This window comes from Triturus cristatus, chromosome 7 (genome assembly GCF_964204655.1).
Source record: "Triturus cristatus chromosome 7, aTriCri1.1, whole genome shotgun sequence".
NCBI classification, from domain to species: domain Eukaryota; kingdom Metazoa; phylum Chordata; class Amphibia; order Caudata; family Salamandridae; genus Triturus; species Triturus cristatus.
The window spans coordinates 1,697,766,669-1,697,782,272 of record NC_140590.1 but is presented as its reverse complement, the minus strand read 5'-3'; the positions used below and the strand labels follow the sequence as shown (position 1 = coordinate 1,697,782,272).

Here is a 15,604-nt window from a genome sequence, read left to right as displayed (position 1 = left end):
GTTCTTGGTCCCCGAGTCCCTCCCCCCCAAAAAGTAAAAAAATATTAGGGGGCATGGAAGGGATACTGTGACCCCCTGGGGGGTCCTCCCTAGGAACTAATAAAGATTAGGATCGTCACGGTCCCACTGGACTTTCGCTGGAGCCAGCGTGGCCGCCGTGAGTCCGCCCGGGGGTTCTTGGCCGCAGGACCTGGCCACAGCCAGAGCCTGTGGTCAACCAACCGCTGCCCATAGCCGAAGGCAATGCACTGTGGAGTGTCGGCCACTGAAGTATTATAATAAGATCTTATTTTATGTAGAAATCACAGAATTAAACAGAGATTAAAGTGGAGTTATATGTAATTGAGGTAATAAAGGTTTTAACTTGCACTAAAAAAGCCTTAGAAATTCACTGAAAAGACAGTGGTTATAGTGGGGTTATACAATGATCTTCTAGTAATGAAAACACTACAGTTTTAAAACATGGGAATTCACCAGTTATACCGAACTGTCCTAAGTGTAACTTGCACCACTATGATGCACTGATTAAGATATCACATAGCACATCAATGATGATATATGAAATCTATGGCAATGCAAGGTATACTTATGTTAGTGAAGTAAAACTGGTGAATTTCAGTTTTTTTTGTTTAAAAACAGTATTGTTTCCATTATTAAAAGACCTACATATAACTCCACACTAACCTTTGTTGTTTAGTGAATATATATGTAGTACATATATATTCACAAACACATACACACATTCACCTGTACACAGAGAATGTGTAAATTAAAAGGAGTAACCCTAATAAGAAATATGTTGCACGAGTCATATTTGTACAATTATTTGAAACCGAGAGAAAGGCTAGTTCTAACAAAGGAGTTGTTTAGACATCAAAATGTCCTATTCACTTTGCCTACCACTATTGATTATTTTCTGTTCGTTTTCACTTTGGTTTTCTGTACAGTGTTTTTTCTTCCAGCATACATACCACTTGTCACAGTTGCTGCACTCTAAAAATAAAGGTTTTGCATCTCTCTTGTGACACGTAAGGTGCAAATTGTTGCCTCACATTACTCCTCCCCAGGGAGGCGTTCCATGGGTGGAGCGTGGTTGTTCCCATGAGTCCACCCATGGATTTCTTTTTTTAAAGCCTTTTTTATTACATAAACAACAAAGGACCTGGCAGCATATCCATGAGCGGATATGTATCATACCATTTCTGAAGGGTATCCAACTTAATATCCATGGATTTGTTAAATCACAGTGCCGAAATCTAGCAATAAAATCATTCTTGGGTACAATTCAATGTGGGGAAATATACAATGATTCCTCCCATCCCCCCCTACCCCACCATTACTCCTATAGTTCTCTCAAAGTCCTCTGTATTGAGTCAGTTTGCCCCAAATTTTATCCCACTTCTTCGGGCATCCCCTACCCTGCAACATCATTTTTTCGGGTGTGCAGACCACCCATGGATTTTGGCGCATTCCCAGATTTACCATTAGTGGTAGACCTGTAAATGTGTTGAAATGCTTCATCTCCCCAGGTGAGGTCTAACGAGGAGAAATATCTTTAATTCTCCTTCTTTTTTTTCCTTTCTGCAGCACACATAGGAGGAGGAAAATGCCTCTCTGATGATTGTGTTCCTTCCTGCACAAAAGCAAGACTACAAAGCAGGCACCCCTGCACCTTCACTCACGGGTGTCAGTGTTGGCGCCAGGCAGCCAAGGTGTGCCACAGGACAGCAATGCACTGTATAATGTTAAATGGGGAGCCTTCCTTACCTCTACCTTTCACACAGGGCAGCGCAGCAAGGTGGCTTGATGCATTGCGCTGTGGTAAAAAATGATAAATATGGGCAGTCGCGTTTAGTGTTGTCTCAGCAAGGAGTGGAAACATACAGCAAAAGTAAGAGCATTTAATTGGTCTTAATGACTTTACATTCTGTGTTCAGCCTGCAGGCAATCATTGTGATTAGCTGGCAGTTACATATGCAACTTTACAAAGAACTGCAATACCTTTACAAATCAGCCCTGCAAAGGCAGACCTCAGCGCCACTAGGTTGATTTTGAAAACTGACTTCTTTGATCAGGTGCAAAATGTTATGTTGTTGTTGTACCCCCTGTGGATATTATGGTTTGGCCAAAGAGCTAGCTTGCTCTCCACACCCCCCTTAGACCATGCTGGGTAGGGTGAGTATGTTGAAGAACTCTCTGAGTTCCCTCAATCAGAGATCAGGGGAAATAAACTTACAATGTGCTGCATTTGTACCTATAGAACTGAATGAAGTAAGACTGTAGGTGAAGATTCTGCCAGCTCTTTACATACTCTCTCCTTGACTCTTTACAGATGGAGCGTGATGGGTGCTTTTCCACCACAATGGATATATCCGTCAGTAGCAATGGCTTCTTGGTCCCCTTCCCATCCTTGGAAGCAAAGGCGACCCTGACCGAGGATGGAACAGGTAGGCAGTGCCGGAAAGCAAGCCCATGAGCTGACGATTAAAGACAGACAGACAGAGCAGCAGGTGTTCAAAGCAGCTGGCTCATCGCAGGTCTTCTGTATGATTTCCTTATACTTGATAATTGCAGAGAACTGGTGGTAAACCCAGGATATGGGGACAAAGATAGAGACAGAGAGATAATGCTGGAACCATTGTCAGGCAAAGAGCTAGAGACTTACCAGGGGAGTGAGACTCTAAGGGTGTGCGAGATAATAGACAAGTAGCTGGAAGGACCTAGGAGGATACTGAATATTAACTAATCCTCGAAGTAAGAGAGTTTGATAATAATTAAAGCACATAGGAGCTCAGGCAGGAAATCAGACAATGAAGCATACAGCCATGTGTTGTATACACTGAGCACTACAGACACTACTAGCTGACGAACAAGACCTGGGAAGACGTATATGATGCACAGGGCCCCTTGGCAGCTGCAACAAATAGGCAACACGTCTGTTGAAAAGAACAACCTCCTACTCTCCTACTCTGTAATTTGAGTTTGAGGAGTGTTCGCCATGGATAGTAAAAAGTACTCCATGTAAGCCAAGAGCCACGATGCACGGGTGAAGCAGACATATTGGAAAGTAAGGATTTCTAATCCATCACTCAACATAATCGAAACTAAAACCACGCAGTAAAAAGAATGAAACACTGAACACGAGCATACACAAGGAGTAACAGCTCTTTCATCCACCCCTCATCAGAAGGGAGCACCATTGAGTGCCATGACATCTAGGACTATATTTTCAGATGTCGAGCTGACTACTGGGATTGGCAAGTTTCCAAGTGCCTCCCACCTCTGGTGGGGGAATGTAAAGCACAGGTGGCATTTGTCATGGAGCTTTGTGGTAAAGTAAGGAAACTAGTTTTAAAACTCACATCTTCACCTTTTACAGTTGACAACTCAACCGAAAAACACATATCCCTCATGCTAAACAAATAAGCATGCATTTTTAGCTGTAGTGGTCTGTGAGTTTCAACTCTAAGGTAGTGGAGAATATTGTGAACTAATTCATAAAACTCATTTATGATAGCCAGTCAGTCAGTCAGTCAGTCAGTCAATTACTCTTGATTCGATTCTTTAAAATCATAAAAGACATGAAAAGTACATATATACAACATACGACATGAAAAAACACTCAGTTTCATATTTACAAAAATCGGTAGAAAACCTAATCAATTGATACAAAACAATTAATTGTTATTAAAATCCACTTAAAAAACTTAAAACAATTAATTGAGAGGGCTTTGCTTTTTGATCCTGATGGCTGCCACTAGAAAACTAGCCACTCAGAAAATAATGCGAGTGGACCCCAAGTGCTGAAGATAAATCAGTGCAGGCCTGACCTGAATAAAGCCAGCCTCTTTCAGTGTTGGTAACAAATATCTTTTCCTTATGTCCCTGTAGGTCTCACAAAACATAATAAAGTGCAAGGTGTCTTGTTGCGAAAATTTATCACAATTACAGGGGGGGCCTAGTTCAGGTTTTACCCAAGAAGGGTAACTGCCTAAAATCTGGTGGATCAAATTAAACCTATCATTTATGATAGCATTGCTTAGAAAATCATAAATAAAATAGCAAAATCAAGTTTTATGTGTAACTATGCATTAACCTCACTCAAAACATCTTTTTATTTTTACAAGAGGAAAAATACAAGACAGAGCAGAACCCAGTTGTATCGACACAAAAGCCAGGTGTTCCACAGTGGAGCAGCAGACAAGGGTGTCTCCTCTCTTTTTGAGTTCTAGCTAGACTTTCTCTATGGAGTGCCAACTAGGGTAAGCCAGTCATTCACTGGTGCTCAGGCCTAGTCCATCCCAATACTATTCAGAGGTTTCCCTTTCCCAGAACTTTGAGCAGTGTGGTGCTTTTTTTCCCTGTGAACATTCTTTGCAGCGGCAATATCATCCCACAGTTCCATGCCCTCAAACTCCAGCATGGTGGGCTTGCCTCAGCTACATAGAACTCGGCCCTCTTACCCAACTCCCAATGGCATGTGAGTATTGTAAACAATCCAATCAGATTTTGGATCTCCTGTATAAAAGCAGAATGAGTTGGGAAATCACCACCAGATGGATAAACACAAACATAGAAGACAGCACTGCTCTGAATATCTTCACTTGGGAATTAATATGTTACTTGTAAAGAAGAATTGGATTTTTCATTGTTGGCAGGAAGTTCATGAAGTCCCTCTCTGTCTACTTAACTATTTTTTTGAGAATGGACTAATGTAACTTTGAATTCTTCAGCAGATCTGAGGTCTTTTAGGAAAAAATGCTATCGTTCATCACTTGAGATTGCCCTTCAATCTCATATTGCTATTTCACCTCCTCCAGGCAACACGGCAGAAGCAGCCTGGAGTGTTCCAATATCGTATTTGGTTGCAAAAGTGGTCTTTCAAGAAGTGAACAGTTATTATATTCCTGGAGTACCCTTCACTGGACAGGTGAGACTTCGAGCCAGCGACATGCGCAAATGAAAGATGCGGAGGTGTGCATGGTGGGTTGGTAAGAAATAGAGGACATGAGAAAAGAAGACAGGTAAGTCAAGCTCATTGAGTAATACAGCACTTTGGGATTAATGGATAATTGATTGCACCACAATCTGAATACGGTTTTCAAGTAGTTTGCCAACTCTTTGCAATGAACACCACATTTGTGCTGCATGGGACCTTGTCCCTTTTAGCTTTCGGCTTATAGTGGCGACATTTTTCTCCTTCTAAAATTATTCAACTGGGAGACCAGGACAGCCTGAGGAGGCATGATGGGGTAGTGTGTTAGAGAGTGTGCAGGTGTTACATGGATGTTACATGTATGCAAAGAACATCTTACTAGATGCTGCTCTCAACACATGGTTATGCATCCACAAAGCCTAGGTTGGAGGCATGTTCTGCAAGCTGCCTAATGTGCCAAACATAAAGGGCAGCAGCTGGACAGTCGAATTCAGTACTCGGCAAAGAATGTCGAATTTGGGCTTCTTCTTTGAGTGCCAAACTGACGCCATGAGTTTCCAGAAAGGGAGGTTGCCTGACCTTGAAATATGCCCATTTCAAGATTGGTGCAGGGACAGAATATCAAGTAAAAAATATCGATTTGCACAAATATCGTGTCAAAAATATTGTGGGTCAAGAATATCGACAGACATATTCTCATGGTTAAGAATATCGATTTTAGTTAAATAATATTGATTAAAAAATATCGAAGTGATTAATATAATTTGCAAAAATACAGATGTTAAAAATATCGATTTTTTATTAATGTTATGTATTTTAGTATATATTTTAGATGTGTGTGATGTATGTATTTTTTGTATAAGAATTGTTTGTATTTTTATTATATGTGTTAAATTTTAGTAGTTATTACATCCGTAGCGGGTTGTGGGCATATAGGAAAATAGGGTGGGAAGTAATTTAATTATAGTAAATTTATCGATTATATTTAGTAGTCTTTTTGGGTTTTTTAGTTGAATTTTGTGTTTTTAGTTCCGTAGCGGGTTGTGGGTTTATTGGAGCATAGCGCGGTAACTGATTTAATTGTAGTAAATTTATTGAATGTATTTATCTGTTGAATTGAGATTTATAGTGTTAAATGTGTGCATTATTTTTTATTAATTATTTAATAATTAGTTGGTAATTAATTTAATGTAATTTATTGGCAATCAGTTATGTTGATTGTGCAATTAATTTTGGGTGTGTGCTGTTGAGTTTATCGGTGAAAATGGTGGGAAGGGTGGGAAGTAATTTGTTTTTAATTGATAAATTAATAATTAGTGGTAATTAAATTTAATTAATTAATTGGCAAATAATTATGTTAATTGTGTAATTAATTTTAGGTTTGTGTTGTGGTGTTTATTGGTGAAAATGGTGGGAAGGGTAGGAAGTCATTTATTTTTAATTAATTAAAATTAACAACTAATAAATAGTTGTTAATTTTAATTAATTAATCAGTAATTATTGAGGGTAAATTGTGTAATTATTTCAAGGTGTGTGTTGTTGTGTTTGTAGGTGTAAATGGTGGGAAGTAATTTATTTTTAATTGATGAATTAATATTTAGGTGCCGATTCCGATCCGGTAAAACCCGTGTACGAATCGTCGTACGGAGCGTTTTCTCTGTCCGACTCGTACCCGGGAAAAACACCTTACAAACTCGCTAGTACGATTCGTACAGAAATACCATTTCCGTTCGAGTCGTACAAAAGACCGACCGGCAAAAAAATACATACAAATCTGAATCTGGACGGCGCATACGCGACGTCCGGACGGAGTCAGGCAGCGTTTTACGGACCAGCAAGTACGATTCGTACCTACGTCACTCCGCACGCAGCATTTTTTACGGGAGTCAAAAACTGCCGGGAAATTGAGGACGACGCGAACAAGGAGCACCGGTACGCGACGGACAGCCATGGACCCCAACCTACGCGTCATCCCGGCCCTCATAGCCTACGACCTTGTGTTCAGAAACCGACGCAGACGCCGCAGAAGGTCAGAAAAACCCCCAGGGGCAAAGGGGGGGTGCAAGGGGCAGGAAACATAACCCACACCCCACAAAAAACAAATATATCCTGCACAATAATTACCTCCATGGTCTGGTCACTTCGGGGGGGCGTGTCCACCAATCCCACGTCCCGCCACAACGGAAGTGGACGTGGACGTGTACCAGTCAGCACCACAATGGTGGTACGGGACGTTCCCACGCCCCTCAGAGCGTGGGTACGGGCCGTACCACCATTGCAGTGGGGATGTAGGGGTACGCGTGGTACGGCCCGTACCCACGCCCCCAGGGCGTGGGTACGGTCCCTACACGCGTACCCCTACATCACCGCCACAATGGTGGGTACGGCCCGTACCACGCGTACCCCTACATCACCACTGCAATGGTGATACGGCCCGTACCCACGCTCTGGGGGGCGTGGGTACGGTCCGTACCACCATTGTGGCAGTGATGTAGGGGTACGCGTGAATGGACCATACCCACGCGCCCAGAGCGTGGGTACGGGCCGTACCACGCGTACCCCTACTTCACCGCCACAATGGTGGTACGGCCCATACCCACGCCCCCCAGAGCGTGGGTATGGGCCGTACCACGCGTACCCCTAGGTCACCGCCACAATGGTGGTACGGCCCGTACCCACGCCCCCAGAGCATGTGTACGGGCCGTACCACGCATACCCCTACAGCCCCATTACATGATGGATACAAGGCGTACACACGCCACGGATGTAGGTGTACGGCTTGGTGCAGCACATCAGCTGAAAATTGGGGGTGGTGTATGCCCAGGACAGCAGTGTACCACAGCAAGGGCGCAAGTGGGTGGGTGGGCGGGTGCAGAGGACTCCCAGCAGTGGACAGGGACATGTGAGGGGTGGGTGCCCATCACTCCCAGCAGTGGACAGAGACATGGGGGTGGGTGCAGAGGACTCCCAGCAGTGGACAGAGACATGGGGGGGTGCAGAGGAATACCAGTAGTGGACAGAGACATGGGGGTGGGTACAGAGGACTCCCAGCAGTGGACAGAGACATGGGGGTGGGTGCAGAGGACTCCCAGCAGTGGACAGAGACATGGGGGTGGGTGCAGAGGACTCCCAGCAGTGGACACAGACATGGGGGTGGGTGCAGACGACTCCCAGCAGTGGACACAGACATGGGGGTGTGTACATCATTATCAGATGACCACAACTCCATGGGTGTATGTACACATCCATAACTTTGGACAATGATGATAGTGCCATAACAACACATCACTGACAGCAGTGTCCCACTCCCAGGAGGATGGATGTCCTTCCCCCACTGCATGACACACCACATGTGGGTGTGAGGACAAATAACATATGCATACCCACCCCTGGCAGATGCAGCACAATACACACACTGAGATCATGCCACAAGACTGTATAGTCATGTCAATGCCTACTAAACTAAGAGAGCCAAAGGCAACACACATTGTCACGCACATCCCAGGAATGATAGGAATGTATAGGTGCTGGGCCAGCCACCAAGATGTTGTCTCTCATGGAAGGAATAGGGTGGACTTCCCACAGATACAATGCCCACAATTGTGAGTCAGGTGTACAAATACCCACCAGAACAAGTCCCATATGTGTGCTAGGCTGGGATTACACACATGCATTGTGTGGAAAAGGGACAATTTCTCCATGAAGGCATGGCAAAATACTCTATACACAAGTACAGTGAGTACCAAGGATGGCACAGACGATGCAGCCGGAGACATTGCTGAGCAGGCATGGCCAGAGTTGAAGGGATCCATCACCAACAAAGGAAATGTAGACACAGGGCAACACAACAATTGTGCAACTTTCTGCAGGGAAGATGTCATGTGCCACAGAGGAAGGAACACTCCTTGGGACAATGTCTCCAAACACATAGAGCATACACCACAAAGATTCTTTGCAGAGACCTTGTGATGGTACGCAGATACCAGGTTCCAACCCATGAGCAGCAGACTACAACATTTCCCTGAAACATAACACATGCCGACAACCCCAACTCCTGTAGCAGCAGTATCAACATCAATACCTGAAATGCAAGACTTTTCAAACGAAAATAGAAAATGCTTTATTCTGCATGAAAATAATAATGTGTAAACAAAACTATTCACAAAGGCCAATGGCCAGTCCATATAATCAGCCCTTGGGGGGGGGGGATACATGGCCATGCGTCTCCCCTAGATTGTCTGCACAACAGAAGACTCAGTGTCGTCGACTGGGGGGGGGGCATCATGTGGGGAAGGACCAGGCACCGCAGGGACAGGAGGGGGAAGGGTAGGTGTGGTGGGTGCAGGGACGGACGACTCCACCACAGGGGGTGGGACTGTGCCAAAGGTGGAGGCGAGCCCGGCGCTGCACACTTCTGCCAGTTCTTCAAGCGTCTCCCCTGCACCTGGAGAAACAACAGGCCCCAAGGAGGGGGGGGATCAGAGGGATGGGTTGCAGCGCTACTTGGGGAGGTGGTGGACAGGCTGGGGGACTTAACTCCCCTACCCGTGGAGTGCCTTGACCGTTTGCGGCCATGTGAACTAGTGGGGCTGAGGCCCAGCCCAGCAAAGTAGGCCTCCTTCCCTGAATCTGGGGCAGGGGAGCCAAGGGGAGTGACATCGGAGGGACTGGGGAGTGAGTCATGTGGACGAGGACTGTGGCTGCGTGCCTGCCTGTGTGCCCCAGACCCAGTGGGTGTGCCTGCTTCCCCCTGAGTGTGCGTGTCAGGAGGTGTGCGCTTGCCCTTACGTGGTGGTGTGCTGCTTGTGTCTGGTGGGGTGCGTGTGTGTGGATGTCTTGGTGTGCTTGGGACAGGCATGGGTGTGGGACTTGTGGATGGGGCAGGGGTAGGGGGGGGGGCGCAGCGCTGCAGGTGACTCGCTACTGCCATCAGTGACGACTCCAGGGACCTCAGCAACATGCGTTGGTCAGACATCGCTGATGACATGCCCTCCATGTACGACACCATCTGGGTCAGCAGTCTGGTGTGGCCATGGAGGACAGTCAGGATCGATGTATGCCCAACGTGCAACTGCCGCTGAATGTTCACAGACTCGGCAGTGAGGGCAGCAGGGGGAACAGGGGCAGGGGGTGCGGTGCCTGGCACGAAGGAGACATGTGGTCGCCTAGCACGGACAGAAGGGACCCGAGCAAGTGTGAGGGCAGTGATGGGAATGGAGGGGGCGGTGACGGATTGAGTGCTGCTGCCAGCTGTTTGAGCAGCCTCCGCCCCCTCAGGGAGTTCAGCCTCGGACCCGTCAGCCTCGTAGTCAGTGTTGGTACTGGGCAGGTCCTCCGCCTCACTCCCCTCGCCCTCCGTGCCACTAGATTCCGCCGACTCCTCAGCAGTGGTGGCACCAGTGCTCGATCCCTCCTCAACGTCCGTGCCGGTGTCTCCCTCGTTGTCCTCCGATGATGCTGTGGGCAAGGTGAAGAGACAGCAAAAAATCAGTCACCTGTATACATCTGACACATGAGTCCAAACAAAATAGGCAACAGTGCATAACAGGAAAGGCATCATGAGTAACATCTAGGATACTCCCCACATATGTAGGCCCTGCACTCTCCAGTTGGTTGACCCACCATGCCACTTTGAAAAAATGATCATTAGGACACAACAGCAAATAACTTGAAATCCCAAGATCCTGAGAAGCTAGTGTCTGGGATCAGTTGAGCACAGCAAGACTATGAAGGCATGCCACCTCTACTACACTGTGAACCCAACAGTAATGTCGCACCCAAGGCCAAATACCACATGCCAATGCAGAAGGTGTCCCCACCGCCGAGACCTGTGAGTACTTAGGAAACCCAAAGGAATACATTGTGATTCCTGGAGAATCACAACCCTTTACACAATGGACATGTCTAGAATGTGTGAATGTGCCACTTTGTGAACAGAACACACATGTGTCTGTATAACAGAAGTCACACAAGGAGGTGCACACCAAACTACATGTACACAGTCATTGTCTGAGCTGCCAGACTCATTCAAATAAGCCGCTGTTAGCCACAAATGGGGTATCATAAGTACATATACATGGCACCACGGTGGTCTGGGTGACTTGACACTCGTAAGTTGGCATCGGCAACAACCAAGGACTAACCCAAATGCAACCACACTGTGGGAACATGGATATGTATGAAGTCTAAACAAGTTTTGTTCAAACTGTGCCTTACATTAAAATGTGCCAGCGGCTCCCAGGAAAGTGTAAAGGTGGTGTCTTGTGCACTTCCTTGGGAGACATCTTTCATGCAGGCACATTATTGTCCTTCACAACAAAACAACAAGGTCAAGCATATGAAACATTGAGAGATGTTGACAGGTGTAGTGATTGGCAAGGGACAATATCTCTGAGTAACAACTTGAATAATTGTCATTTGTCACACGGCTATCCGTCACCTGATTACACAGTTGGCTACACATATGACCTACTGACTGTCATCTGGAGTGGCACACATGTCCACACCCAGGAAAATGCATAAGCTAATGGGCCTGCAATTGTTTAGCAAAAAAGCCTAGCTGTACTGTGGGTTCCCCCTCATGGCAAGCCAGAATATACCCACAGATGTCAGCACACAAAGTCACAACTGTGTAGCATCTGAACCACACACAGGTGGCAAAAATGTACAAGCAGGATACATGATTGTCACAAACTGACACAGGCAATGTAGCACGAACATTAAGCACTGGCCAACATCACGGGGGCACTGCACGATGACTTTCTGTACTGCGAATCATCACACACAAGTCAGAACTGGCAATGAAACATCAAGGTTGAACATGTACGCCCCTCCCGCACACACCCACCCATACCTGAGTCAATGTGACTGATAACGATCAAGAAGTGACACCTCTTATTCAGGGTTACAATAACTGTGCTTGAAAACTAGCTTCATGAACACGACATCACCTTGTAGGGCTGCCAAAACATATTGGTCACAAACAAAAATCAACAGATTGTTGTGAATAGCCACACAGGCACTGCCCAGTGTGAGTATGCACAAGCAAACTGGTGTATCCCTGTCCAGTGGGCAAATGTATCACACATGTTAAAACTACTACCTAGGCCAGGGAACAATGCCACAGCGGCAGAGTCATGCTGAACCCACAGTGAATGTGCACAGTGTTGGATGACACACATGAGTAGGAGGGCAGGCTGTGTCAGGGGACTGTAGTGGGCACACTGCTCCATGGGCCTGGAATGAGCTGGCTGTTACAGGAGCAACCGTCCCGGCACTATGCATATGTCTCACTAATGCATATCATGTCTGAGGCCACAACATTGGTAATGCATGCTGCAAGTTTGTTCATTTGAACCCTCACACTCCTATGTTGAGACTCAGCATCAGTGCCAACAATTATGCACCCCCAAATGACTGAACAGGACAGGTCACAGGCAGACCACCCCACACATGATGCTGAAAGCATTGTGCACCTTGATAAACTGGCAGCCTAGATGACCATGTGCAATAGTGATAACACACAGACCAGGTAACACATGTCAAGGAGGGGAAGGTAGGAAGAACAGCACAGGTTGACTTTGGGGAACAGGATATGCACTGCACATATATAGCCTGGCAGTGTATCCAGACGACTGAGCAGCTCCAAAAGCTGGCGACACACAACAAACACACATGTACCTACCCCATTCCTGCTGCTGTAACTCCTGTCTCCGCCTATCCAGGTCAGGGAATACCACCGCCAGGACACGCCGCATCTGGTGGGTCAGGCGCCGGCGCCCGCCATGCTTGCGAGGAGGTGAGTCCTTCAGCATGACCCGGGCGATCCTCCGGGTCCAGCACCGGATGTCCTGCCATCTCTTCCTCACTTGTGGCAGGCGCCGACTGCGACCCTCCACCGATTGCACAGCCTTGACGGCTTCCTTCCAGATCTTCCCCTTGTGGTAGGGGGATACCTGTGTGTATGACAAAGTGGGACAACATCACTACACCTGCACCATGTCACAGAGAGACACATTTGAACATCTTAGATTTGTTGATCAGGGCATAGTATGCAGGCAAGTAATAGCACCTTAGTCATAGGGACTTTTTCCACTGTGGATGCTCCAATGCACTACATGGCATTGTAAGTGCACAGGTGGCATGAGGGGTGCGAAACAATCCCTGATCATGGCACACACTGTGCATCCCAAGCAACACAAGGCTGATGGACAGCACCGCAAATCAGTCACATGCCCCAGGCCACTGACGAAACCTCAGCAGAGTACACAGACACACACTGGCACACATCAATCACCTGCCATTGGCAACAGCAGATGCAAACTCTGCACATGTGCCACTTGCCAGGGGGGGGTCACAGGTGTGGGGCTAGTTCAGCAAGTCAGACACACAGCACGGCTTACTTCACACATCAGATGGATTGAGCAGTTGCCTCCTCCATGCAGCTGTGGTGCAACACTCCACATAGACACTCACCCACATGCCAACAAACATTCACACACATCAATGTCCAGGGGGCATACACATCATTTGGACACTCTCACCACTGTCACCACAGCTCCACTCAACTCTCACACACATCTGTGTGACCACTGAATCACCGCAGGACAATAGAACAAGAATGCCCAAGAGGATTAGGATGGCGGAATGTGCCATGAACTATGCAGTGAATGTCACAGTAAGCACAATGCAAGTGAGGAGTGCACACATGAACTACATCAAGCCCTGCATGAGAGACATAAGCCATCCCCCCCCCCCTGGGACCCACTACAACCAACATTGCATGTCTGTCACACCTGGCCACAATGCCAGAAGTGACAGACACAATAAAGGCAAAGGTAGTGTAGTCAGCACTCACCTGCGCCCCTGGTCGGCCAAACAGCATGGGGTACTGTGGGAGAATCACATCCAGCAGGGCCTGGTTCTCCTCCTGGGTGAAAGGCTGGGCCTTCTCCACAGTCCTTGACATGGTGCCAGAGGGAGACAATACAGCAGCAGTTGTATCGACTGACATGTTGTGCAGGCAATTGCCCTCTCATTGGTTCTGCCTCCCTTATATCTGCCTTGCTGGCCTATTTCATTTACAGGAGTACAGATTGATTGGTCAGACTCATTTGCATCCTACGTTTCCTTCAATCCCTTTAAACATACACCAGTGACAGCCTTTGCATCTTTCGATTTTGCAGCATCATGTCAAGTCAACAACTACTTTGCAACAATGTTAAATGTGGCCAACTGCTTTTTCCAGACCACATGATGTAAAATTTTGAACGTGAAACTCGGTATCCATGACAACCAGCATGCATTTAGGCTCTAATACTTGTCCCTCATGTGTCCCCATTGTAATTCTAAATTTCCCACACAGGTACGGCGCGTTTCACATGTACCCCTAGGGCACCATCACTACAGTGATACGGCCCGTACTCACGCGTGTACAGGCCGTACACGCGTGAGTACGTGCCTATCACTATAGTTGTGGGTATCGTAGGTCCGAGTGATACGGTCCATACTCACGCGTGTACGTGCCGTACACGCGTGAGTACGTGCCTATCACTATAGTTGTGGGTACCGCAGGTCCGAGTGATACGGTCCGTACTCACGCGTGTACGGGCCGTACACGCGTGAGTACATGCCTATCACTATAGTTGTGTTTCTGTAGGTCCGAGTGATACGGTCCATACTCACGCGTGTATGGGCCGTACATGCGTGAGTACATGCCTATCACTATAGTTGAGTAACTGTAGGTCCGAGTGATACGGTCCGTACTCACGCGTGTACGGGCCGTACACGCGTGAGTACGTGCCTATCACTATAGTGACAACCAGCACGATGTGACTATGTCATGTGTGCGTCATGTGTTCCCATGAGCTTTCCGTTGGTGTTACGTCAACACCATCTGCTGTTGCAGCATCCAACATGTGTCTGTGTGCATATGTGCATGACACACATATACGCACACCATGCCACATGTGGACTCACACGTTACATGTGTCATGATGGTTCGAAGATGACTTCCTGACATGAGGCAATATCTGCGTTCTCTCAATGTCTGTGTCATCAGTGTGTTATCTGTCCTTTTCCAGATGACATGTGACCTGTGCGTCTAGACTCCCGCCAGCTGTCTGTATGAGATGACATCCTTCAAATGCTGATATGTGGATGTCTGTCACTCATGTAATGTGCCTGGCTTGTCACTTACACTGGCCCACAGCTATTTTAATGGCATGTCACGTCAACATTGCCATGCAACTATTGTGGCTGGCTCTTCGTAGGAGTATCACCTGGCTGGCCTACGTGTCCTGGATGTATTGCACAGCCCAGACTCTGTATTAAGCAGATGTGTATTAGCTGTTGAACATGTGCTCACTTCAGTGACATTGGTGTGGTAATGTATTCACTCTTCGTTATTCCTTCCAAATCTCTGCAGGGCACCGCCTCTCCCCAGACGAATGCCAGACCTGGATGCCATGCGTGAACGTGAGTGCATACGCAGATACCGTTTCTCCCAAGAGTTGATAGAGGACTTGACCCGCCGGCTTGCACCACACCTCCAACCACAACACAGGTATCCTACAGCTCTGACCCCCAAGATGAAGGTGATTGCAGCCCTACATTTTTTTGTCACCGGCACGTTTCAATTGACCATAGCTGATGTCGGTGGCATGTCCC

General features: G+C 47.0%; 1 protein-coding gene across 2 annotated transcripts in view; it reads left to right on the top strand.

Moving 5' to 3' along the window:
• Positions 1-15,604, top strand: part of LOC146812807 (alpha-2-macroglobulin-like protein 1) — a 747,116-nt gene that overhangs the window by 221,518 nt on the left and 509,994 nt on the right. For both annotated transcript variants that reach the window (XM_085619917.1, XM_085619918.1), the window contains exons 9-10: positions 2,333-2,447; positions 4,821-4,930. In XM_085619917.1, the coding sequence (XP_085476043.1) occupies positions 2,333-2,447; positions 4,821-4,930 (225 nt within the window). The remainder of the gene's footprint in view (positions 1-2,332; positions 2,448-4,820; positions 4,931-15,604) is intronic.